The sequence below is a fragment of the Dryobates pubescens genome, chromosome 5, assembly GCF_014839835.1.
Source record: "Dryobates pubescens isolate bDryPub1 chromosome 5, bDryPub1.pri, whole genome shotgun sequence".
Lineage (NCBI taxonomy): Eukaryota > Metazoa > Chordata > Aves > Piciformes > Picidae > Dryobates > Dryobates pubescens.
Window position 1 is genome coordinate 10,972,320 of NC_071616.1, and position 26,298 is coordinate 10,998,617.

At 45.4% G+C, this 26,298-nt stretch overlaps 1 protein-coding gene across 5 annotated transcripts in view; it reads left to right on the forward strand.

The window, feature by feature from the left end:
- The window catches only part of ACTN1 (actinin alpha 1), a 92,879-nt gene that overhangs the window by 23,112 nt on the left and 43,469 nt on the right, over positions 1–26,298 (forward strand). For all 5 annotated transcript variants that reach the window (XM_054161598.1, XM_054161593.1, XM_054161596.1 and 2 more), the window contains exon 2: positions 19,805–19,919. In XM_054161598.1, coding sequence (XP_054017573.1) covers positions 19,805–19,919 — 115 coding nt within the window. The remainder of the gene's footprint in view (positions 1–19,804; positions 19,920–26,298) is intronic.

Genomic DNA, 26,298 nt, shown 5'->3' on the forward strand with positions numbered 1-26,298 from the left:
GCATTAGGCAGGTGAGTTGGGGAGCAGCTGCTCAGAGCTCTTCCCTGTTTTGTCCTGGTTTATCTTGAATTGATTAAGGGTCCACTAAGATGTTTGACTAGTTCCAATACAACTGAGTCTTTGAGAATTTATTAGCAGTGACTTTTATTTGTCATCACCTGACTTTGATTAAATCTAGTTCTTTGCACCTGGGCTTTATAAACAAAATATATTTTCACCTTGATGATCTTAGTTTTCTCTATTAGTAATAATTACATCAGGTGATATTTGTGCTTGTATGAAATGTAACTCCCTTGCTTAGTTTGCTCCGTGATGGAAGCTGGCCCCTTAATGCTTTCATTTTCTACTTCTAGCTAGTTTATGTTCAAGGTGAGAGTATTCCTCTTGCCCTATAACTATTTGCCTTTGAGGGGTCAATGATGTTATGGTAACAGCAAAGTTAGCAAAAGTAAGCTTGAAGATGGGCAACAAAGAAGAAAGGTGTAAAGTGCATGCTTGTTTGTGGAGGTGTAGCAGGATGAGACATTGGGTTTGTTGATGGGAAATTGGGTTTGTTCCTTATTAGACACCAGTGAATGTGCACCAGAGCAGTGTAGGAAGGCAGACCTTATTACTTCCACTGCTTATGGAATAGTTTGTTATCAAAGAATAAATAGGTTAATGTTTGATTTTAGGGGTGAGGCATTAATTCCCCAGAAGAGCTGAAACCAAGTAGATATTTAATGCAGTAGTATGTAGGAAAGGCTGCACTAGCATTATTTTGCATCTTTCAAGAATGACATGTTGCCCATTCTGTTACTGGCCATTTGTTTGAGTTGCCAAGGAGAGCTGGTGCTTAGCAGCGCTAGGAGAGGCTAAGGCACCTTGCTGGGGTCAGGGGAGCGGGGAGAACAAAGAAAAAACAAACAAAAAACCCACCAACAACCTACTGATAACCAAGGCAGCAGTGGGCTTTGGTAGGCTAGCAAAGGAGAGGGAGAACAGGGACATATCCTCAATGATGTTGAACCTTGATGCCATTTTAATGTTCAGCTTAAAACCTTCAGTAGGAAAATGGTGCTGACTTAATGCCTCTGGCAGCTGCAGTCAGTTCAGCAGTAACACAGGTGGAGCCTGCTATCTGGAGGGGAGCACTCCAAGGGTATCATCCTTTGTCCTCCTCCACCCTTTGCAATGAGAACTGAATGTCCTTAAGCAATGGATTTCCATTACTCTGCCTGAGTGACAAGGCCCGTGTTGGGGTGCTGAGTCACTGATGTAGATGGTTAGTGGATTTGCTCGTGGTGGGACTTTCTGTGTGTTGATAAGGTTTGGCACAGGTTTTGAAATCTAAGTGCAGTTCTTTGTCACACATGAGGTGGAAATGAAGTTCCTGTGTTGACTCTAACGCATCTCCAGAAGATGGAGTAGGTTTTACTTCAAGGAGGGGGAAACTTTTCTAGGACTTATGTGTGGTTTGAAAGAAGATTTTTGGATCTAGTGGTGGAGAGCTGCAGTTCAGGCACAGCTTGCTACACTGCTTAGTGAGATAGCAGTGGGGCAGGGTAGAGTTGTGTTAAACTGAAGGGGATTTTGATCCTACCTTCTTGTTGAAGCTGGAAAAACAATTTTGGGGGAACATTGTTACCCAGTGTGCAATTACACTGTTGATTGTGTGCTTCTGCTGCACTGGATGGTGTGTAATTAGCCCTGCCTACTGCACTGCTCAACAGCCCATTGCATGTCAGGCTTTCTTTAACTCTGCTGTTCTTACAGCTTTGCAAGTCTCGAGGTGGGGAATCCTTGCCTAGATGTAGCCATGGCACAATGCTGAAATGGTATTATGTGCCCTGTTGCAAGTAAGCAATGTGTGCTACAGGGAAACACCCAACTTCCAAAGTGAATCTTTCATGGCACCTCCCTCTTCCTTCCTCCATCATGTTGGAAGAACCCAAGTGAATGAATGGTAATGCATTAATGCATTAAAATTTATGTAGCCAGAGTAAAAACCAGTGCTTTCATGCCATGGTTTCAGCTACAAAATTCCTTTTGTGCTCAGGTGAATTGCCAGAGGAGTTGTAAGGGCTTCTGGTGGAGCAGTTTGAAAGCCAGATCACAGCCTTCAAGACTTCATGAAGAACATGTGCTTCCTGGGGTGGCTGCAGCACATGAAAGTCTCTGTTTAAATTTGGACAAGCAAGATGTCAATGAAGAGCAGTACACAGGCCCTTTAAGAACAAGTTGGCAGAAGAAGAGCTCAGTGTTTAAATTTAGTGCAGACAAAGAGGGAAAAAATTCTCTGCAGCATCTGTTTTGTATTAGTGCTCTGCTTCAGTAGAGGATGTGTTTACAGTGAAGCTCTCTGGTGTGCAGCAAGGGGGGTGCTTAAGCTGTTTGTTTCTGAGGGGCTCTCAGCTCAGGGTATGCTTCACAGACACCCTCATCTCCTCCCTTTGGCCTCCTTAACTAATCCAGTCTTGGCTGTTGAGCAGAACAGACAGGTGCCCTGCTGGATCTGGGGTGTCTGAGCACAGCCCTCCATCTTCCAGGGCTCTTCAACAATGTTTGCTGGCCTGGCTGCTTCCCATTTTGCTCAGCCTAGACACGGAGGCAAATAATCCCCTGATTATGAGTTACGTGGACATATGAGAGTGTTGGCTACCTACAAAGACTAAAAAGGTGCTGATGCATCTGTGTCCTGGCTGCTGTAATGCTTTAAACAGAACTGGTGACTTATGACTTGTTCATAATGCAAGGTTGAAGCTCAGCGTGGGAGGTGGGAAGAGCAGAAGGGTGGCTGAATTTTAGCTGTGGTGAAATTTCTCTTCAGTCTGTCTGTGTGTTTTCTTTATTAAGCTGTGGTTTGTGGTCTCTTGAGCAGTTTCAGCAGAGCTGAGTGCCAAAAGGAAACCTGAATATAGTAGCATTAGTGGAGTGAGCTGCTTCTCAGAAAGTAGTAGAGCTTTGCACAGGTAGTGCTTTGCAGTAGTTTGTGGTAGCCCATCCAAATGCCCCCTTCTACTGCTACCTTGTGCATGTTGCAGTGTGTCTGTAATGTGTAGTGATCATTTCAGTGTCTCCTGTTTGAAACTTTTGGGAATAGATGACATATGCTTGAATAGATGACATATGCTTCCAGGCAGAAGGAAGAGGAATGGAAAATTCTGGGTTTATGTTCATGTATAATACAGACTTTCGATATGGTCATTTTCTCCAGCTGCTGCTGGACCAAAGCCTGTTGCCACCACTGCCAAACTGAGATTAAAGTTCATAACACAAACTCTTCTCCCAGCTATTTTTTGCATTTTTTTCTCATCCAAAACCCACAAAACTAGTCTCCACCTCCTCTTTTTGCTTTGCCTGTCCCAGGACGAGTCAGAAACAATTCTCATCTTGCAATTTTCCTCATCCCTTCTCTTTAAACAGAAAAGCAGCAAAGGCAAATGATAATTATTCTTTGTCTGATCCCATTCAGATCAGTTCTCCTCAACTACCAGTCACCCTTTATGACTGAATGCATCTACCCACAAATCAAAAGTTAAACCCTACCCTTGCCTCTCTGCTGCCATCCTCTTCTTCCAACCAGGCAGCCAGCCAGCTAGCCAAACATCCTCTTCCAGTTGCTGTGTTCTTTTCCCTGTAACTGCCTTCCTACAGCCAGCCTGCTAGCAGTGGGGAGGAAATACCTTTTCTGAAATTAAGTACTGCATGGCTGATGGCAAAACTGGCAGCACTGTGTGTGCCCTGTTCCCTTGACAATGCTTTGGGAAACACTGGTACCTGGGAGGATATTTAGCAATTATTGCAAGGGGTCAGTCCTTCTCAAACAGTTGGAAATGTTCTTTGACCAAAAATATGTGTCCTCTTAACTGCAGTATTTTTGTGAGAAGCTTGTGTTTTCCATGGGGGGGAAAACAGTGCTGGAGATGTTTTGGTGGTCTGGGTGATGGTGGTGTTTTTTCATTTGGTTTTTGTGTGTTGTGTTTTGGTTGGTTAGTGGTGTTGTTTTGTGGTGGTTTTGTTTTGTTTTTCTCAAAGGAAAAAGGCCAGAGACTGAAAATTCCCAAGTCCCACTATTTTGGCCACTTCTCTTTTCCTTTCTGAAAAATACATTAGAGTAGGCAACTAATAGTCCAGTCAGATCTGTGGGATGATTTCCAAAGGGAACTGCACCTCACATGACTTGCATCCATGAAACTCCTGTAAAGTACCATCCTACTTGGCAGCTTATTGTGAAAGATGCCTTTAAACAAGTTCCTGCACAGCAGAAGAAAATGGGAGCATGAGGTATCTGAACTAGAGCTCCTGAAAGGCATCACAGCTGAATAGAATAGACCAGGTTGGAAGAGACCTTCAAGATCATTAACTGCCAAAGCAGAATCCTGCAGCTCAGGACAAAATATTTCTCTTGTGTGTGTCCTTGCTGAAAACAGATCCTTTTCTGCATAGCAGCAAAAGGTTCCCTGATTTGCTCCAGACAGTATCTCAAATAGTCAGAGCTATCCTAAAACTTGCTCACCTTGTTAGAAAGGGTGAAATTGCAGCTACCAATTGGGAATGCTCATTATTTGATAAGAATATAGCTGGGAGTATGGTTAGGGTTAAAATGGAGCTAACAAAGGAGGGGGAAATACTAACAGTGTGTAATGTGGAAATATCTTTTGTAAAATGTAACTTAAACTCTGTTTTCAGTGGGATTTTACTCTTCTGTCTTTTCTCTTTCTCGAGATAATACTTGCATTAATGAGCAGCATCTTGGGACATTTAGCATGGCACATAAAAATTGTCTGTCTCAGCATAAGACTGGCCAAGAAAAGAAAAAAAAAAGGAAAGAAAGAAGATATTTAGCACTTTATTGGAAAATAGCTGAAACACCATTAACTTGGAAGCATATTCATATTCCCTGATGAAAATACCTGATTTTTCTCCTTGAATCTCTCTTACAGTCCTCTGCCCACCATAAATCTCCTCCTTAGAGAGGGACAACTTGGGATTTATTTCCACCCCTCCCCCCCCCTTATCCTTTAAGTGAGTTTTGGAAACAGAGCTAACATTTTTTTATACCCAGTGTGATGCCTCCTCTTCTGGCCCACTGAAGAATGGCCCTTTTATACTGATGGCCTTTCCTATAAATGGAAAGGTTCTGGCTATGTGCAGAGCACAGTGAAAAAAAAGCCCTGGTGCTGGCACTCGGCATCCAGTTTACATCATCTGTCCTCTCTTGTGGTGAGCTCTTTGACCTCATCTCCTAGAAATGAGCAAATGCAAGAATGTGAACGTGTTTGTGGTTAGGGCTTAAATCACTCTGTCCTCAGCCATTAGAGCTGCTGCAGCTCCTGCCTTCAGATTATTCATACACTTTCCTGACTGCCCCGTGTGCCAAGTTAGTTTCCCCAGCCAGATACAGTAGTGTGGTGTTACTAATCTCTTACATTTGGATTTGCCACATTTTTCCAGAGGGTGACTTTCACAGAAGGTGCTCGTGCTCCAGGACCTCACCAGTGGGGGGACAAAGCATCTATGCAGGCACTTGCCTTCCCCTTGTCTCTTCATGCTCTGTCTCTTCGACAATGTTGTTTGAAGCCTCCAGCTCCCTGAGGGCAAAAAGTAGAAACAGCAAACATTTCCTGATGGGGCTGAACTGGCTGGCAGCAGTGTTTTCCCCTATGGTCCCACAGGTTTTCTTGTCATCAGGCCAGTGAAAGTCTTGCTGCTGCATTTAAAAATAGATCAAATTTTCCCCATTAGTATCTGGTAAAGTGTTCTCTGTCTGCTTTTAAATAATGGGGCAGCTCCCTACACCTCCTTTGGACTAGGTTGGAGCCACCATACATTTTTTTTGTCATTCTGCCACTCTGCAAGTGCAGGGCCTGATCCCAACCCCCTTGCAGTCAGTGGAGACATTCTCTTTGGGAGCCATCTGGAAGGGACCTCCAAAGGTCATCTAGCCCACCCCCATTTGTGGTAAGCAGGGGCACTCTCAACTAGATCAGGTTGCCCAGATCCCTGTCAAGCCTCATTTTGAATATCTCCAGGGATGGGGCCTCAACTACCTCCCTGGGCAATCTATTGCAGTTTTCCACTACCCTCATGGTAAAGAACTTGTTCCTAACATCCCATCTAAATCTCTTCTTCTCTGTTTTGAAGCCCTTGCCCCTCATCCTGCCACTACAGGCCTTTGTAAACAAGTCCAGAGTTTGCTGACTGCATTTCCCAGGCTTTATCTAGGGCAGCTCTTCTAACAGGCTCAACACCCTCCCAGAGTATTGCAGATCCATGTGCCTTTCTTTAAGCCTGATTTCCTTCTAATTTTCCAAAATAGTTATAATAAAATGCCATAATAAGATTTTAAAAGAATAAACAAGACCAAGAGACACTAGCTCAGACCTACTGTGCTACCTGGAACCAAAACTGCCTTTGCTAGTGGCTCAGGTTAAATAAAAGATCAAAGAAAAAAAACCCAACCCACAAACTTGAATCTTTCCCTTTTAATCCTTGATATCAGTCCCACATCTGGCTTCTTTTACAGAGAGCCTTTTGCTTTGATAAACTGCATGAACAGTCTCAAGGCAAACAAAATAATTGAAGTCAAAATAGATAAGAATATGAGGTTTTGGTCATGGGATCAAGAAAGTCTTTAAAGACTACATTGCCTTAAAGTTAGGTCACATTCTGCTTAGATTCCCAGTGTGGAATCTTGTTGGTGATAGGCAGGGCAAAGGAGCATGAGTCTGGAGCAAAGTAACCTGGGGGAATTAGAGAAGCCCTGAGGTGTCTGCAGCCAGGTGTTATGTTGGGGGTGAGCCAGCATTGCCTCTGTCTCTCAAGGCAGTTGCTCTCTTGGTGTCTGAACCTCTGGACCACAGCAGCCTGGAACAAAACTCCTGCTGTAATTCTCACCTATCATAATTTTTAATCTTCAGCTGCCTTTATTGCTTACTTTGCTTTAGGATCTCCATCCTGGTCTGAACACAGCTTCTGGGAAGACCTGCCCTCCCCTGCTTCTTTGCTCCTCTGCAGTACTGAACATCATTTCTTGCGCTTGCTAGGTACTAATCTCTGCAGAGGGGCTATCCCGTGTAGGAGGCATAGCAGGGGCCCAGGGCCCTCCTACATGGGATAGCCCTTGTCTAGCTGTTCCTGGTACCTTGGCTCAGATACTAGGACACCTCTGTGCTGTTTTTCGCTGTGCTGTCCAGGTGTACCCACAGACTTGGTACAGATCCCTCAAAACACACTGTGGTCCTAGTCATGGCTATATCTGCTGGACCAAGATGAAATCACGTTGCTTGCAGTGCATGTGGTAATAGGGTGGTGTTAGAAACTTGTGGTGGCATGCAGATGACTTCGGGCCCATGAGGCTGCTCGCTAATTAGACCACTCCTTGGGCTGTGATATACACTGAGAAATAGCTTGCTACTCAATGCTAGTGTAGACAATGTAAATCCTGCTTTACCCTAGCTCTTAGATGACACATTCATGCCTCAGCAAGGAATATGTCTTGAGATCCCAGAAAAGACCATCTTCATAATCTCACCACCCACAGCAGTTTTAGCACTTTCTGTATCCAATTAAAAATAAGTCACGATGCAATTTTAAATATGCCTGATACCTTATTCAAGAGCCTTCCCCACAACCACATAATACACAGATACTGATACATATGAATTCGTGTTGTTCTTAGCTGTTTCATGTGCTGGGTATTTAAACTGTAAGGGAAAACACGGTCGACTCGGCAGCTGTGCAAACATGCGCCACCCACCTGAAAGTTACCGCCTGGGAGGGGAGATGCCTGTGGTCAACTCCCAGTAATTCACTGAGAATCTGTTCATCCTGATGCTGCTTGTCTGTGCATTCTTGAAGGCCTGCAAATTCAGTGAGATGCTTAATGAGACACTGACAAGCATGTGCCATGGTGCACCTGTTTCATTCATGAGAAGGTACAGATCTAGCATTGTCCTAATTATCTGTGCCAGCTTCATGGAGGTAACAGCAGTAGTAAGTGACAGTTCCTCCTGCTCTGTGTGTAAATGAAAGGAGCACGTCTACTTACAGGTACATAGAGGAGCAGCTCTACCTTTTCATGGTCTCTCTGTTGGTCTGTGTTACAGGGATGGAGGTGGGAAGGTGCAGGGTCACTGTTCAGAGTTTCTGAGGCTCGGTTCCATGTTTTGCCTTTTAGAAGCTGTTTACTGCTCGTGTGGATTACTGGTGGGACTTTTTTCACAGTGCCTTTATGTAAACATTCAATAACTTGCCTACACTCAGATCAGATAAATCCTTTTATCCAACAATAGCTGTGGCATTCCCTACTCAGACCTGACATTTCATTTCCCTCTGGAAAGGCTGATGGATCTCCCATACAGCTCCCACGCGGGCTCTTTGTTGTCTTACGTCTGAGTTACGGCAACATCCTTTCTTTTCTGACCTTCGTGAGGCAATCCAATCACACTCACCCAAACAGCTGCAGTGATCATTTTTGTCATCTGTGAGTTATAAATATCCCCTTCAGCTCATGTATCTTCAGCAGCACACCTTTCTTTAGCTTGTTAAATGTGAGGTACCTGTTTGTTTTCAAGGCTCCTCCATGTTGCCTCATCCATTCTCTTTTATCTCTCTGCCATGAAATGTCAGCTCTCACCTCTATCAGCCTCTGAAGCCAACTGTCTGCTTGTTACATTTTCAAACAATTGCTTTCTTACTCTTGTTTGTGCTGCCTCTCTTGCTTTGGAGTAATCTGCTACAGACAATCACAGTTCTGTTGTTTCTACTCCAGTTAGGCTACCAGTGCCAACTGCATGGACCAAGCTAAGGCAAACTGCACTGTGGCAACAGGATGTAGCTTTTGAGAACAAGATGATGGCACCAAACACTGGGGAGTGTAAGAAAATCAGTCTTGCAGTCTTGCATGGGAGGCTGCTGTTCTGACAGCTATGTAGCCTGTAGGATTGTGAATGGTTTGTTCCTTTTTTCAGCTAGAGCCAGTCTTTTTTGGATTAAATTTTTCTTCAGTTTACTATGATCTTGGTAAGCAATGTGACAGGAGGTAGGTTGTGGGTGCACTGAGACCACTGCCAAGCACCCTGACTAATGCTGTCTCGTTCTTCTGAGACGCGTTGTTTCCACCCTCATTTCTGAGTCTCACATTGAAAGCGCTTTGAGCACAGAGCAGCTATTCACCCTGTGTCTGTGTAGTCCCTAGCATGGTTAGATCCCTACCTGTCTTTAAGGCCCCAACTTTGATAGTGCATGAGCATCACAGTCCTCTTGTCCCAGGGCCTATATTCTTAATTTTGGAAAATCCCATATCAAGGGAACCGTTCTTAGTAGTTGCAGACCTTGTTCAAAGGGCAAATCCTCTGGAGCTGGAAGCAGTGGGTTTCACGCTTGCAAATGAGCACCTGAACTGTGAGCATTGGTGCTACACTGAGTCAGGATGGTAGCCAAAAGTCTTATTTTCTTCCTAGACCTTTTAGCAAAGAGTTTTATGTCACCAGTGATGGGAGTGAAGCCTGAGTACATAGTACCCCCATGTCATGTAGCCTCCAGAAGCTCTGTTGGAAATAGGTATCCTTTCTGATGCTTTGTTCTTTGTTGGGTAGCTCTGTCTCATGGCAAGCACAGTGTTGGAGTCCTTTTCTCGCTGCAAATGCAGCTGTAGCTTCTTTTAGCCAGGACACTCGCCATGTTAGAAAACCGGATTGTTTCAAGGCTTTTTTTCTGTCTTCTAGAGCTGTAGAGTGACTTAAGTTCTGCAGCCTGAAAAGCCTGGAGCAATGCTTTGTGCTAATTTCGCAGCATCCATACGGAGCTGTAAACACATGCAGTTGTTTCAGTTATTAAAGCTATTTACTTAGCTCTGTGTATAGAAAGCTTGGATAAATGAAGCTGCAACTTCCTCTTCTTCCCTTCATCAGCAAAACAAACAGCTGAAGAAGAGCAATGGAAAAGGCAACAGCAGTGGATGTCCCCAGGAAGCTGAGGAAGCAACCCTTTATGACAGCAGCATGCAAGATGGGTGCAAGGGCTCAGGGTAGTCCCATATGTTTCTGAACCTACACTGCAAAAGGGCTTTCAGCCAAATCAGTTCTTGCACTTCTGGCATTGTGAACTCAGTGTAAACTGATAGTCTCCCTATCCCATGAGAGCAGAGGCACAAGACAAATCTTTAGCAGAGAGTTGTGTTAATGCTTGCCCGTGGAGCAGTATGAATCCAGTGGAGAAAGGATGCTTCCCTGCTTCCAGTTGAAAGAAGTCCTGTACTGTGGTTCTCTGCTCTCAGACAAGCTAGAGCAAGCATGTATGTCCTGATTAGTGTGTCAGGAGCTTGCCGTTTCCCCCATGCCCCAGCCTTTTCCTGGGGACACGTGGTCACACTTCACAGTGAATTTGGTACTAGGTCTGGATAAACTCTCTAAGAGTTTGAGCGGTGAGATGTAAAGTGCTGGCCTGCTGTCACGGATATAAGATTGCTCATGAAGTTTGTTATCCTGGTGTCCTAGCCTAGTCCTGTGCTAGGCAGTTGGAGTTTAGCCTCTATGAATCAAACAGTTTTGCTTTCAGTGACTTGTTGCTGCTTTTCAGTCCATAAATACTTGTATTCTAGTGCTCGGTGAAATGATTTCTCCCAGTATATCTTCAAATGCTATAAAGCATTTGGAAACCTCAGCATATGAAGTGCAGAGACAGGCTCTGCTTAATTTTTATGAGAGTTCAAAGCAAGTTGACATTTATGAGCAGATCTCATAGGAGAGAGAAGACCCAGAGAAAGAGTTTTGCTAGTCTGAGCTTCACACTACACTCTAGAGGACTGCCCTTCTAGCCAGTTGATCTTCTTGTGCAGGGTTGGGGTTTTTTTGTGTCTTGGTTTTAAATACTTCTTGAAAGCTCCTAGCTGTTAGTGCTTCCTGGTAACCCTGGGATAAGGAAGGCTCGTATTTTGCTCATCTAAAATGCTGGCTGATTCATTGATTTACTGGTCAGTAGCTTTCAAATGCCAGAAGCTGATTTTTTCCTGAAATGGCGCAGCTCTTTGTCAACAATGAAGTTAAGGGCTCCAGAGGCACAAATGTAGAGAAGAACAAATATTTACTCTGTGGTGGACGGGAAGTGCCCTGGATTGAGATGTCTGCCCTTACTACTTTAGCCTGTTGTTAGTTAATAAAAGGGATTGTTCTGACTCCAAAGCACTTAACACTATGCCAGTGGAAAAGCAGTGTGGAAGGGCCTCTGGGGTTTTTTTGTGTGTTGCCCTGTCTTCTAGGAGAGGAGAATTAGTAATTGTGCAAGACACTGAGAACTGCTGCACTGAGGGAAAAATGAAAACTCCTACACAGAATTTACTTGTGCTTCTGACAAGTGATGTGCTGATTCATTCCAAGTGTTCTAAAAGCCCTCCTGACAACCAATTAATCTTTATTTTTCCTGTGCAACAGTTCCTAGCTCTTCTGGACAAGGAGAGGGATTGGTGGTGAATTTCACATTCCCAGTGGGATCCAGCCTGGCTTATACAGTTACAGTTAGAGCTCTTACTCTTGTAGTACTGTTCTCATCCTGAGCTGTAGAGATGGGTTTTGGGAAGTGACTAAGCAGCAGTACTGGTCTGAGTTCTGTTTCTGAGTTTCAGGGGCTGTGCCCTGGAGTTGGGAAATGCAAGTAAACTTAAACACTTTTCCTTTCCACTCTCAGCAACTCCTTACACAGCCACCAAATGGTTCTGTAGGTGGGTGCTGGTAACACACGATACAGTCTAATGATACCTCCTATTTTCAGAAGCAGCATGGGCTGCATTTTGTCTTTCAGCCATGCCTGAACTCAGCAGCTGGTATTAATCCAGAACAGGACATTGCTACTTATATGAGTGGTACTCAACTCCTTTTGTGGAGGTGTCAGTAATTGATTCCTTCTGAATATCCATTTAATTCCTTCAGCCTTAAGAGAATTGGCCAACTCCCTTGGAAAGCAGAGCTCTTTATTGTGCAGTGTTGGTCTTACTGACCATCATACCTGTGACTTTTTTAGAGGTCAGCAACCAGCAGTGTAACACTACAACACAAACCAAGCTCTTTGAACCATCCCAGCTTTGGGAGAATGGGCTCAGAGTAGATGCTGAAAGGGTTTATCAGATGCTTTTCTTACTTTTCAAAATTGTTATGTGGCTTGAAATGCAAAGCAATGTGCAGCAGGGATATTTCAGGTTAGAAGATGAAATTGGAGGGTATGCCAAATGGTGGCTGGTCTTGTAGTTCAAGTTTGAACAAAATGGCTCCTTGGACACACAATGAGGTTTCTGTGGATCATCTCCATTAGCTGCATCTTCTCTGTGTGGAGAGGATGGCCATTTGTGCATATTTTGAGGCATCCTAGGAGGCATCCAAGTACACCAAGGAATAAACCAGGAGGTGTAGAATACAGAGATGAGGGCTGCAGGGCTGTGTTTCCTCTGTGGCAGCTGAAACCCACTAATGTATGTGTGTATAAACTTCTGTTACTTGCAGCCTGTTGGCACAGAAACCATTCAGTGAGCCAGGAGACTTATCTGGTCGCAACTGTACTCCGTGAAAGGCCCTTTCAGGGTCCAGCTCTCTTAGAGTTGTTGGTATGATCTGTCTTGTCCAGCCTTGGCCAAGATGTTGACAGAATCCAGGATTACTTTGTAATTGTTCCCTAATTAACTGAGCGGCTCCTTGTCAGTTTATACCTCAGTCTTGGGCAGGAAAAGAAGCTGCAGCAAAGTCTGTCTTTTGAGTCAGTGTTGAGTGTGGGGAGGTGACAAGCAGCTACCCAAGAGATCTTAAGGAGATTTTCCAAGTACTTTTAAGATTGGAGAGGAGGATTTAGAGAAGGGGGTGCCACAGAAAATGTTAGGGAGCAATAGCACCCTGAAGGGGGAAAATCACATGAGACCCTGGGGTTTAATGCTGGTAATAAATTAGTGCTAAGTGGAGGGAAACTTGGACTGGATTGTTGAGATCTGTTTCATGGCTTGCCCAGACTTTCAGTCCAAAACCTTCCAATTAATAAGCTAATGATGGCATAGTCTGTCTATTCAAGAAGCGAGAGAGAGAAGGATTTGTGGTGACTGGGGGTTAGCATCCTCTTTGCTTGACACAGCATGTTCAGTTCCCAGACTACTGGGGTGGAAGGATCCCCGTTTTGGGGCAGCTGGAACTGCTTTATTTGTAGTTCTGTTGCTTAAAGCTGTGTGTACAGGAGTTTTCTGCCTGCTCTTCGTAAACTGTTAATCATTGTTAGCCGAGTGCCTCAGTTGTTGTTCCGGACAGCGTAATTTCAATAGAATTCCTTGCAGCAGGGAATGGGCTGGAGAATCTGTTGCGAGAGTTAGCAGATCTGTCTTGGCAGTCCTGGAATGTCCGGCATTGCAACAAGCTGGCACCGTGGAGAGTTTGCTTTCGGGCCAGGCAGGGAATGCAGCCTGGTTGTGCAGTCAGAAGCCCAGGCGCACTCCTCTGAACACACTAGCAGAGGAGCAGCACTTGTAGCTGGATAAACTGGTTTTGTTTTCCAGCTGTGCATGATGTGATGTATTGTTTGAATATCCTGCTTTCTCTTCTGGTGAATGGAAAGGGAGTCTTCCTGCCACTTCTTCTACAGCACTAGAAGAAAATGTGGGCTAGTGCCCACAGCTTTCAGCCTGTTCATGAGCTCCCTTCTCAGAGCACATGTGCAGACCAGCATAAAATTGTGCTATGAAGCTGAGAATTGTGTGTACATTCCCTTCTTATTCCCTTCTGGTTGTGTGTGCATTCCCTTCTTAAAAGGAGCCATACCTTCGTGGACATGTCTAAACAGCAGAGCTGTGTTGAAATACTTGCTTAAAATTCATCCCCTAGCATAAACACCAGGGAGGAGGGTGCCTTGGTGGCCATGAACACTGCTTCCCTTTGAGCTTGGTGGTGGTGCTCTGGCAAGGCTATGCTCCAGTGAATTCTTGCTTTGCTTGCCTTAGTCAGACCTTTCTTCTATCAGAAAGGAGGCAAATGGCAGTACTCTGGCTCAGTTACAGCTTCTCTGGGGCTGTTACACAAATATGGCAGTCTCTTGGCTGTGTCAGAAAGTTTACACTCACCCGTGGAAAGCAGGGCTGCATGCAAGAGTGATTTAGCAAGGAGAGAATTAAAGAACATCTGGAAAGGTCAGATAAAGCTGGAATGTCACTATTAGAGCCACAAAGAGATAAAACTGCCCCCTTTTTAAAAACAATCTGCCATTTATGTGGTTGTGGTAGCTTTGACATTTACATTGCTAAAATTGCTCAGCAGCTGAACAGCCTTATGGCTGTTTCCTTGCAGCAAAGAGCTCTCTAGGTCTGCTCTGTGGTGTCACTTCCCGAGCAGAAGCATTCTTTACCAAATGTGCACTTACTGTCCTGCTTCCCCAGTTTTCAGGAAGCTTGCCAGAGTCACTTTGGTACCAGAAGGGTACTGAATTTGGAGAGGACAATGTGAAAAGAAGAGATTATTGTCTTCTGGAAACAAAAGCAGAGTACCTGTGTGTGTGTGTGTGTGTATGCTCATGAAATACAGGGAGAACCAAAAGTCAGGTTTGCAGTTGGGGCATAGTTGAAGATGGTCTCTCATTAGAGCTTTGACTGCAGGACCTTCACCAATCACCCAGCTATTTGTTGTAGTTAACACATCCCTTGGCAAGGGTTAATACAATAAGTTCTGAGAAGCAGGAAGAGTTTCCATGTCAGCATCAAAAAAAAAACCCCAGGTGTGCATACCTGTGTTGAAATAGATATGCAGGTAGGCTTGTAGAAGTTACCCTAGCAGTAAACCTGCCTGATATGCTGTGGCAGCAGAACAGTTAATCTTATTTGCTTGCTTTCAGTAACATTAGTTATTGCATTTATTATCTGACAGGTTATATTGCAGTAGAATGTGAAGGCCCTATTGTTTGTACAGCACCCATCATACAAATAGCAAGAGTTGACCTCAGTGTCAGGGATCTTGCTGATGAAGCTGGGAGATAAAAAATGGAAAACTACAAATGGGATAAGTTGCCCAGGGAGGTGGTTGGGGCCCCATCCCTGGAGATGTTCTAAGTGAGGCTCAAGAGGGCTCTGGGCAGCCTGATCTCATTGAGGGTGCCCCTGCTGACTGCAAGAGGGGTTGGACTAGGTGAACTTCCGGAGGTTCCTTCCAACCCAGACCATTCTATGATTCTAGATGGAAGTAAGGAACATGGAGAGCAATGATCAAATTCATGCATGTGATGCAAATGCATAAGTGTGCCTTCATAGGACAATCCTCCATTGTGAAGACTGAACAAGAGGCAGACCTGCAGAGGAGTCCTGGCAATCTCTTGTACCCAGAAGTTAAATTAGGAGTGCAATATGTGGAAAGATACAAGGGCCAAGAAACACATCTCTGTTTTCACCTCTTGTGCAGTTACCTTGGAAAATTGATGGTCTGACCCTTGTATGGAGAAAATCCAGCTGATGATATGTTTTTATGCTATTATTTAACAGTAAGTAATTTTCCAGCTCTGCAAAATTTCCACAAGCCTCAAGATTAACAGAGTATTTGTTTCCTTGCCTTTGAGACAGGGTAAGTGGGAGAATAATCTGCAGGCCTTGTGTATCTGCAGGCAGTAAGGAAGCATATCTGCTGCTTCAGAGCAGGGTTTGAACTCAGAGCTGAGGAGACAGTGCTTTCCTACCTGGCAATGCATTTATTTCTGCCCTCTGAACTGGGGTGTGCCTCACCTCACCCTAGCAAACACAGGTGGTGGGGAGTTTGTCTGCCTGCTCCCAGGGCTGGGCCTGTGCCAGGAAGACGGGGCTGGCTGCTCTCAGCATCCTTTCCACTATGGAAAGCTTTTTTGCTGGTGACAGGCAGCACAGCGGGGCTTAGTGGCTGCCCTGAGCCGACTGTCACCGCTAGCTGTGACTCAGGGAGTGGGGAGGGGTGGCTGTGTTGCCCAGAAGGTGGATGGGGCGAGTAGGTGGTTTCAGGAGGTTTCCTAGAATAACAAAAAGGATCCTGTGCAGATGCATGAAGCCAAGTCAGTACAAATGGCTCCAAACAAGATTGTCAGGATTGCAAGCCCCAGCAGACAGCAGAAATTTCGGCTTGCACTTTTCTCTTGGGCCCCCAACTCTTCTGCCACATTTCTCCACTCTTATCAAATCTCTCTCCAACTTACTACTTGGGAGTAAGAAGGTATTTTACTCTTGTGGAATACGTGCAGCAACATAAAGCTGTTTTCTGATTACTATGTTTTGTTCTGGGTTGGCCTGTGAAGAATGTACTTTGTGAATCCCATGGCAATTATTAATAGAATTCCTAATCTGGCTTTCTTGTAGAATGGTCTAATGCACCCACACTGGGCTGCTGGTCCCTGCTGGTCCCATACACCGTTCTGCTGCTTATGATATTATGCTTATTGGAGTTCATGTGTGACCTGAGGGGTACCTGGAGAAAATAGCTGTGTATTGTGTCTGGTGGGAACTGTGTGTGCACTCTTCATTGATCCTTCGTGGTCCACATTTTTGAGGAGCTGGTATGTCAGCTCTGCCACTGATGACTAGTCATCTTACTTCAGCATGTCAGGGGCCATGATGTGATGGAGATGGCTTCAGCAGAGAAAATGGAGGGCTGGCCTTGGGACTCAATTTTTCCACCAAGCCCTGGGTGACTCATGCAGCAAATAATCTCACTGATCTGGTTATCCTGCCAGGCTTCATTGTAGTGCACAATTTGTAAGATTTGCAGTTTACTTTTAATTTCATCCATGTTTCTTAGAAACTTAGACCTGATCACCTGATTGCATCTTCAAAATAGCAAACAGATGCCCAGTTTAGCTATACTGGGATTATCCATGATTTAAAGCAGAGCTTTCTTATCTGCTTTGGGCTGATGGAAAACAAAACTGAAATGGCATCAGGGAATTCATACAAGAAATGAAAGTGCAATCTGGTGCCCTGTGAGTTCGATCCCAGGCTTCCTCCTCCAACACATTCTATAACATAACCCTGGGCAAATCACTGGCTCAAAGGGTCTTGCTTTGACTGCTTTCCAAATGTGAGAAGGAGGTTCATGTGCATCTGCAACCCTCCTGACATGTCTTTTGTTGCTATGTGATGATGATGATGTAGCATTTGAAAGCATTTGTGCTCTCATTTACCCCTCTGGAGGAGCGAAGGAGCCTGGCTACAAAGGGGAGCCAAGTAAATTAACTTCTCACATAAGGAAGTGCAGGTACTGGAATGAAGAAAGTAGTGCCAAAAGGATGTACTTCATGATACAGGACCTGTTTTCAAATAAAACTACTCTTACTTGAAAAAACTTCACTTTCATTTCTCAGAGGAATAACAATAAGAAGTAATAAAAGGTGCTTAATGACTTACTCTTTTTTAAAGCTTCCAAATCTGGAATCTTGGGGCGGGGGGGGAGGGAAGATCCTAGGCTTTCCCAATGCATGTATCCATCCAAAGGGCCATTGGCATGAAACTATTTACAGCTGCACTGTTATCCTGCTCAGTCCCACAGCCTTGGCGGAGAGCAAGGCCAGAGCACAGCAGTGGGAAGCCTGGCAGCTGTTGAGCAATGCTTTTTCCTAGCAAAGGTTCTGCTATGCTGTTTGTTCTTGTGTAAGCCCAGATGTGAGCAGGTTAGGAGTGGAAGCCCAGCTTCTAGACAAATAAGAAGGCCTGGTGCTCTTTGCCATTTGGGGTAATCTTTCTTTTGAAATCCTGTGCACGGTGTAAGCAGTAGTAGAGCAGCTCTGAATTTTGGGCATGTTTCACTATCAGCTGAGTCCTTTCTGCTGAAGCTCCCCAAAAGCCTAAGAAGGCATGACAGTTGTGGTCCACTCCACCCTGCAGCTTGGCTCATGCATACCCAATTACCTCTTGCAGAGGCTTGCTAGAGTCTGCTGAAGTGTCTCTGTGCACTACTGGGCAGAATCCTAGCCATACCGAAGAAAGTAAACAGTTCTTGGCTGGGGCAGTGAGTTCAACCAGCTCTAGGAGAGGGAGGGAAGAATCACAGGATGTTAGGGGTTGGAAGTGACCTCCAGAGATCATTGGGTTCAACCCCCCTACCAAAGCAGGATCACCTAGGGCAGGCCCCACAGGAACACGTCCAGGTTGGCTTTGAAAGTCTCCAGTGAAGAAGATTCCACAACCTCTCTGGAAGGCCTGTTCCAGTGCTCCATCACCCTCACAGTAAAGAGGTTTCTCCTCGGGTTGAGGTGGAATTTCCTGTGTTCTAGCTTATGTCCATTATTCCTTGCCTTACTACTGGGTGCTGCTGAAGAGAGCACATCCTCTTCACACCCACCTCTCAGATGTTTCCAGACATGAATAAGAAAGACCTCCTTTGCTTGTGGGAGCACTGAGCTGTTGGAACCACTCATTTTTTGAGTAACCTCACCCTTCTCTTTAAGGACTTAACAGTTTATACAGTAGAAAGTGTTTACTTGGTGGTCTGTTCAAACACATTCATTAGCACTTAGATAAACTTGTCCACCTTAAAGGAACTAGTTGCTACCCTGTACTCTTGAGATGGTACTTCTGTGTCAAACAGCCTCTGCATTTCCAGATTGGGTTCTTTTGATTCGCCTATTTTAAGGCACTGTCACACTTAGGTGCCTGAGGTGTTCTATATTTGTTTCTCGTGTTTTGACCATCAAACACTAGCACTTTCTTTTTCAGACCCCTTCACATGGTGCTCTTTTGAGATAATCCCTGCTATTGCATCTCTTGGATGCCCCACATGCCCGTTGTTGAGAACATGGTCTGAAAGATTGTAGCCGCAGAAAATGTGTTTTGTCATCAGTTGTGGTGAAATTAATTTCTCTCTTATGAGAGATTATCTTATCCTGACCACTTGAGGTTAGAAGGCCTTTCCCAAAAGAGCTTTGTTTTGCTTGAAAGCCATTGACTGTACTGTAGTTTGGACCTCAGTCCCTCCTGCACTCCAGACTCGCATTATTAATCCAGTGGTGGTGCATAATATCACTAATTAGGGTGGCTGTAATTTCTAGTATTGAGGTGGCTGCAGTGATTCTTCTGCCAGAGGCTCTCAGTCAGTGGGAGTTTTGGACTGTGCAAGACACAAGCGTTGCTAAGTGATGCTGGCTTTTATCATTTCTAGGACCCATGCTTCTGCTGAGATGGGTGGTAGCATCATTATTCAGAAGGCATGTACTCCTTCATTTGGTGGGGAGGAAGGTGGGACAGTCACGCAGAGGAGGGAGGTCTGCTTGCTGGCTAGGCAGTGAGAGCAGAGGCAGCAGGACAGACACTACTGGGATGTGGTTTATCTGGTTGAAGAGCTTAATGTGCTGTTCCTCAGTGTCTTAAGGGCTGCACTGTTTGCTGGGAATGGAGTAGACCAGAAGCAGTTGGCTGTAAAAGAATGATCCTTTTTATCCTCAAGCACCTGTCTAGAACCAGGATGATCTGGCATGCCGTTTTCCATTGGTATTATGTTAAGATGTGTCATCTAACTCCACTGGAGTCCCTAGCAATCTGAGCACTTAGCATCCCTTAAAGTCAGTTTTGAGGAGTTCTAGGCCAACTGGAACATAGAGGCCTCTCCAGAAAATCAGACATGCTGGAGCCATGAAGTTATTACTGTCTCTCTCAGACTCCTCCTGCCATGGGAACATCCTGCAACTTCTTTGGATACTAAGGCTCGTGTTCCACAAGGGCAGCAAGTGGAAAGACGGTAACAATAACCAGGGTTTGAATCTGTGTCGTTGTACCTAGCAGCACTGCTTTAGTTCTGAACTGTTGTTTGGCTCCTGAGAAGATTACTGACTGCTGTTTTCTTTTTTCTTTCCTGTGTTTTAGACGTTCACAGCATGGTGTAATTCTCACCTTCGCAAGGCCGGGACACAGATTGAGAACATAGAGGAAGATTTCAGGGATGGCCTTAAACTCATGTTGCTTCTGGAAGTCATTTCAGGTGAGAGAGGTTCTGTGTGATTGATTCTCTCGAGCGTCCTGAGCATCTCTGTCCTGAGAAACAGCCTCCTCATTTCCTGCAGAATAGCTGTGGCAAGGGCCGTAGTGCTGCAGGTTTTGCTGGAATATACAAACAACTCCCTAACAAATACTTTGTCTCCAGCAGTGACCATTAATGTGCTTCTGGAATGTACTCCAATTTTTGTGGCCTGTGAAGGCTGCCTGTTGCATTCCTGCTGCTGCCTCTCAGCTTCCCTCTGCCTGTCAGGAATGCACAGCTTTCCTGTGAAGGCTCAGGCAGTGGCTCTTACTGACAAAGCAGCGCTGGGAGGGTGGTAGGAATGCTGCTCTAGCAAATCATATCAAAGCTCTATGACAATGAGAATAGGGTAGAAGTTATTGAAAGAGGGGAGTCAAACCAGGAAATCTTCTGTGCCATTCTGCTTTGGCTGTAACTGAAGCTTTTCCATTCAAATCTTCAGGGGGAAATAGAAATCCCAAAGAAAAAGCAAAATCCCAGACAATGTAGTTGGAAATAGAAACAGTGGCATGAACAAGTTAGGTCAGATTTGTTTCCAGTCCCTGTCATGAATGTCCCAATACTTGACAGATATCTCACAGGGATTATTTCATGTAAGCAGTAATCCCTATTGATGTGCTGATCAAATAAAAACCTTAGTAAAGTATTGTGGGAGGTTTCAGGGTGACTGTACATGAAACTGGGGTTGTGTGCTCACAGGCTTTCCTCTGATGGCTTTTGTGCCAGTAATAGCAACCCAGTGGCTTACTCTCCTGACCTTCTTGGTACCTCTTTCAATAAAACTGCCATCAGGTGGCCTTCTGTCTGCCCCTTCTTCCCTTCCTCTTTACCAGTTCCTGCAAAGATGCTGTCAGCATCCATGTTTCTCAGAATTTACAAATACAGGATAAAACATCATGGTAGTGGTTCATAGGCATCAGAGTTCAGAATATTATCAGAGCTTTGCAGCATGTGCGCTGTGGTGCCTGTAAGAAAAGGTAACACAGTCCTGTTAGTATTTTCTGTGTTTATGTTCCCTTGCAGAGGAGGGGCTGCAGCCTGGAAGCTGGAGCAGATGGGCCTTGATGGCTTAGTTTCCAGTTGCTGAACTGCAAGATAGGGAAGCAGGAGCTGAGGAGGGCAGATGAGGCTTGGTGCTAAAGCCAGGGGTCTCACATCTCACACTGCTTAATTTCATTGCCCCATCTCCCACTCTTCTGCTTCTGTTGCCCCTTTGGAGCCCACTGATGGCCTGTCAGACCCTCTTCAGTTTGGGAAGAATAGAATAGAATTAACCAGGTTGGAAAAAACCTTTGAGATTGAGTCCAAGCGCTCACCCAACACTATCTGATCAACTAAACCATGGCACCAAGTGCCTCATCCAGTCTCTTCCTAAACACCTCCAGTGATGGTGACTCCACCACCTCCCTGGGCAGCACATTCCAATGACAAACAACTCGCTCAGTGAAGAACTTTCTCCTCACTTTGAGTCTAAACCTCCCCTTATGCAGCTTGAGACTGTGTCCTCTTGTTCTGGTGCTGGTTGCCTGGGAGAAGAGACCGGCCCCCACCTGGCTACAACCTGCCTTAAGGTAGTTGTAGAGAGCAATAAGGTCTCCCCTGAGCCTCCTCTTCTCCAGGCTAAGCAACCCCAGCTCCCTCAGCCTCTCCTCATAGGGCTTGTGCTCCAAACCCCTCACCAACTTTGTTGCCCTTCTCTGGACACCCTCCAGCAACTCAACATCCTTCCTAAACTGAGGGGCCCAGAACTGGACACAGGACTCAAGATGTGGCCTAACCAGTGCTGAGTCCAGGGGCAGAATGACCTCCCTGCTCCCGCTGACCACACTATTCCTGATGCAGGCCAGGATGCCATTGGCCTTCTTGGCCACCTGGGCACACTGCTGGCTCATGTTCAGCCTACTGTCAACTAGTGCCCCCAGGTCCCTTTCTGCCTGGCCGCTCTCCAGCCACTCTGACCCCAGCCTGTAGCACTGCATGGGGTTGTTGTGGCCAATGTGCAGAACCCGGCACTTGGATGTGTTAAATCTCATGCCGTTGGACTCTGCCCATCTGTCCAGCCTGGCAAGGTCCCTCTGCAGAGCTCTCCTACCCTCTAACAGGTCAACTCCTGCCCCCAGCTTGGTGTTATCTGCAAAATTACTGATGATGGACTCAATGCCCTCATCCAGATCATCAGTAAAGATATTGAACAGGATGGGGCCCAGCACTGATCCCTGGGGCACACCACTAGTGCCTGGCTGCCAGCTGGATGTGGCACCATTCACTGCCGCTCTCTGGGCTCGGCCCTCCAGCCAGTTCCTAACCCAGCACAGAGTGCTGCTGTCCAAGCCACAGGCTGACAGGTTGGTCAGGAGTTTGCTGTGGGGGATGGTATTAAAGAAGCTATAATGGCTCCCAAGTGCAGCGTTGGTATGGCTACAGCATTTCCCCATCTGCTGCAGAGTAGCTCTGTGCCTGCAACCTACCACTAGACAAGCAGTGGGCAAAGGCCTGGGGAGCAGCTGTGGGCTACATCCCAGCAGATGCCATGGACCATCACACACTAAGGACTGAGCATTTTTCCCTTGGAACCAGCAGGAGCTAGACCTGCAGTTCTCTTAGGTGCAGTGCAAAAGACAAGAAATCCAGCACACTTGTGTTTTCCCCATTTCATTTCCAACACTGGCAATTCCATTTCCAGTCATGAGCCTTACTGATTTTAGCGAGCCTCCTTCGATCTGGCCCTGCTAGTAGCCCTTTTGCCCCATAGATGGGGAAACAGCAGCCCAGCCTAGGAGCAGTTGTGGGGGTAAGGATTCTTCTGCAGAGATCAGCCTTGTGGTCCTGCCATGGTTCCTACTGATCACCTGCAAAAAGGATGTGTCTTCAGATGGCTCTTAGTGCTCCAGTTCCAGGTTCTGGCCTTTTCTTTCAGCTCTTGGATTCCTCCACATCTTTTTCTTCCTATGTTTTGGGTTATTGTTGATAGGAATTTGGTGTGGGCAGAGATGCTTTGTGGCAGGCTGATCTTTCCCTCTTAACCCAGAGGGTGATGGCCATGAGAGCACTGCCCCAGGCTGACCAAGAGCCATGCAGAATTGAATGCTTCCTCCACCTGGCCACCCAAGCAGGATGTGTGGGAGCACTACCTCTTTCTGCTCCCACTGCAGTGCTGGTATTCTCTGTGCTGCTTTGGGAGTAGGAATGGAGCCTGCATCAGGAAAGCTGCCAGCGAGCCTAGAGTGGAAGAAGGGCTGCCCACTGGGGCTGCGGGAGACCTGTTTCAGAGCAGACCTTCCCACATGTCCTTGGGGGCATGTTCCTGCCAGGCAGCTAGGGCAGACAGGAAAGTTTTCCCATGCAAAGTGGTAAGAATGCAAAGCAGTGGTGGCCTGTGAAAGGGAGGGTGCATCAGTTACACTCGGCCTGGTAGCTTCTGATGGTGAGCTGTGCTACTGACAAGTCCCTTTCTAGCCCAGCCAAAGCCCCTTGGTTTCCCAGCCACTGTGTTGTGGGGGGAGCTCCACAGGCAGTTCTGGGTCTTCCTCATTGCAAGTTGTGTCCTGCTAGCCCCTGGGAAGTAACAGTTGGCCATCCCCTAGGAATTGCCCCAAAATACACACTTTCATTTTTCACCACATGTATTTCCTTCCTCTGACAAAGCCTTTTAAAAAGGCCAATGCTGCAGGACTGAAAGGCTAAGCTCATGTTCAGTACTTCTAAAATAGTTATAAGGGTTTTTTTATTATTATTGTTATTATTCCTCCCCTCCCCCCCAAACAGAAGTCATTACTAATTGACATTTTTTCCCAAACAAATACACTGTAAACATCTATGCCAACATTTCCTTGCATTGTTTGGCTTTTGAAGTACAGCCGGGGGGGGGGGGGGGCGGGGAGGGGGCTAGCACATGAAAATCATAGAATAGAAGTGAGTAGGTCATTTTGATTGTGTCAGCTGGGAAAAGTACTGAGAAATAAAGCAATGATGCAAATAGGTGAAAAGCAGAGCATATTTCTAGCAGGCTTCTCCTTTCACAGCCTACATTGTTAATAATGTATGGCATGGAACCAGGTGATGCTGTTATCTGGAAATCTACAGTCGTAACAAAGGCCAAGTCTGAAGGAAAGAGCCATTGGGTTTAGGGACTTTTTAAGTTTCCCCCCCTACCCCCAAATGATTGTGAAACAAATATAGAGTCCAGCTTTGCAATCACTATCAATTGCTAGAGGATCTCATTGCTGTCAGAGGGAAGAATCCTGCTCTCCCCAGCCCCGGGGGAGAGTAGTTCAGAGACCGTCGCTTGTGCTGGCAGTACACTTGCGGCCACAAGGTGAGTTGGATCAGCTTGCTGTTCCAGCTGAAACATAATCGCTTCTCCTTGTTTTGTGGTTTGGTTGTGAGTGTTGGGTTTGGGTTTTTTTTTCCTTTTTGCAAGGCTAGTTTACAGTCACATGAACTGAAGAAAATGTTTTGGGGTTTGGGTTTATTTCTCACCTGGCTCATCCCATTTGTTGACGCTTGGCAGCACAGGTTTCCTTAAGTCTGTTTTGGCACCACAAGTGAAAATGTCATCGTGAAACTGTCACCAAAAACATGCCCATCTCTATTTAGCACCACTAGCATTATTCAAATGTGTTGTAGGTTGAGAAACCAATTCTCCCACCATGGGCAAAAGAAAGACTGAGACAAAGGGATTGCAAAAAAATGGTGGAAAGTTTAAATGGGGGGGGGAAAAAAACAACAAAAGTTTTACAGAGAACCACCATGACAAAAGAGAGTGATCCCAAAATATACCCAAGAATATCCCACCCCAACCTGAGGGTATACCCAAACCCCCCAGGGCTCTTTCTCCACCCCACCCCTTGGGCCTAACCAGGCCCGAGAGAGGCGGCTCACCCCATTATCTAGGCAGTGGCAAGGGAAGAAAGAGAAAGTGAGGACCCCTCACTGATGTTTTATAGGGGAGCAGGGCATTATGGGATGAAATACCTGGTTTCCTGTGCCCACCCACTGGGCTGGACCCCTTTGGGACATCCCAGGCGTGGCATCAGGGGCCAGCACCCAGCCTGAACCACCACAAAATGGAAAAAGCAAGTAACGTGCTGTGACGTTTACTTGAGGCTCCATTAAACTAAAAAGAGATTTGGGGGTTTTTATCCTAGGATGGAGGCAGTACCATAAATACATCTTTTTAGTCAACTTGTCAGACATCAGTGCTTAATTTTGAAAGTGAGTCTGGTTTTATTCTTAAACTTGAGAGCTAATGATACCACTCTACAGTAATCACTGAAACACTTTCAAAGGGTTTTAATTTTCAGAGGGTTTTTTTTTTCTTTATAGGGCATGGTTACAGAGATAATTTATTTTTATCCCTTTTTAGCTTTTCTTCACTCCTTTGTTAGGAAACAAGCCACCCAGTTTAGTATGAAAAAGAATTCATTAAAAAGTGCTTTTCTTCCTCACCCTTAAGCCTCAAATGAAGGTTTTAAATCAGCTTGCAGTGACTTAAAGATTTCAGGTTTAAGATGTAGCAGGAACTGAATAGGTCAGGTGGCTAATTACTTGCCCAGACTTGCCCATTTGATCTCCTTTTAATTATCTCATAACTTTTTTAATTATATTTTTTTAACTGCAAAACCTGTTTGCATTTTGGTTGCATCTTTTTTGCGTTCTGAAGCTTGTGATCTGGAAGCAGCTGTTGCTGTGTGTCACATACAGGTGGCTCCTGGTGTTGTGTTCAGTTATATTTCTGTCAGGGGTTGCTTGGAAAAGTCCTCTTGTCTGTCCAAGTTTTAATGCTTGCTCTGCATTTTGGGTTAGTGTTAATTAAAGTAAACTAGAAATGTAGTTAGAGGCAGTCTGTCAAGAAGGACGTGACTCCTCTCGATGCACCTCTTTCAGATAAACAAGATCAAGAAAGGCATTTCCTAGTCTTCCAGCCTTATTCCAGTCAGGAGCTGGTGTTTGCCATAAGACTCATTTCTAGCAGAGATTTACCTGCTCTTACCTCAGAGCTAGGCTGCTCACCTTTTTTTCTCCCTCACTGTAAACATTTTAAATGTATACCACTCTATCATAAATAGAGACTGTTGTATGAAGTTAGAAATACATCAAGCATGTAATGAAAAGGAGTTGAGGTGACAGTCCTCACAGTTATGAAGCCTTGCCAAATAAATGATTTTGTTTCCTGATAGGGGCAGTTATGGCCTTCAGCAAGGAGACTAGAGAGGTAGGAGGGAGGCAGGGGAAAAGGCAAGATTAAAGATCACCCTCGAATTTGACTAGAGGGAGTTCCAAGAAGGAGAGATTTGTTTTGTAAATTGTGTGCTGTAAATGCTGGAGGGGATCTCCTCAC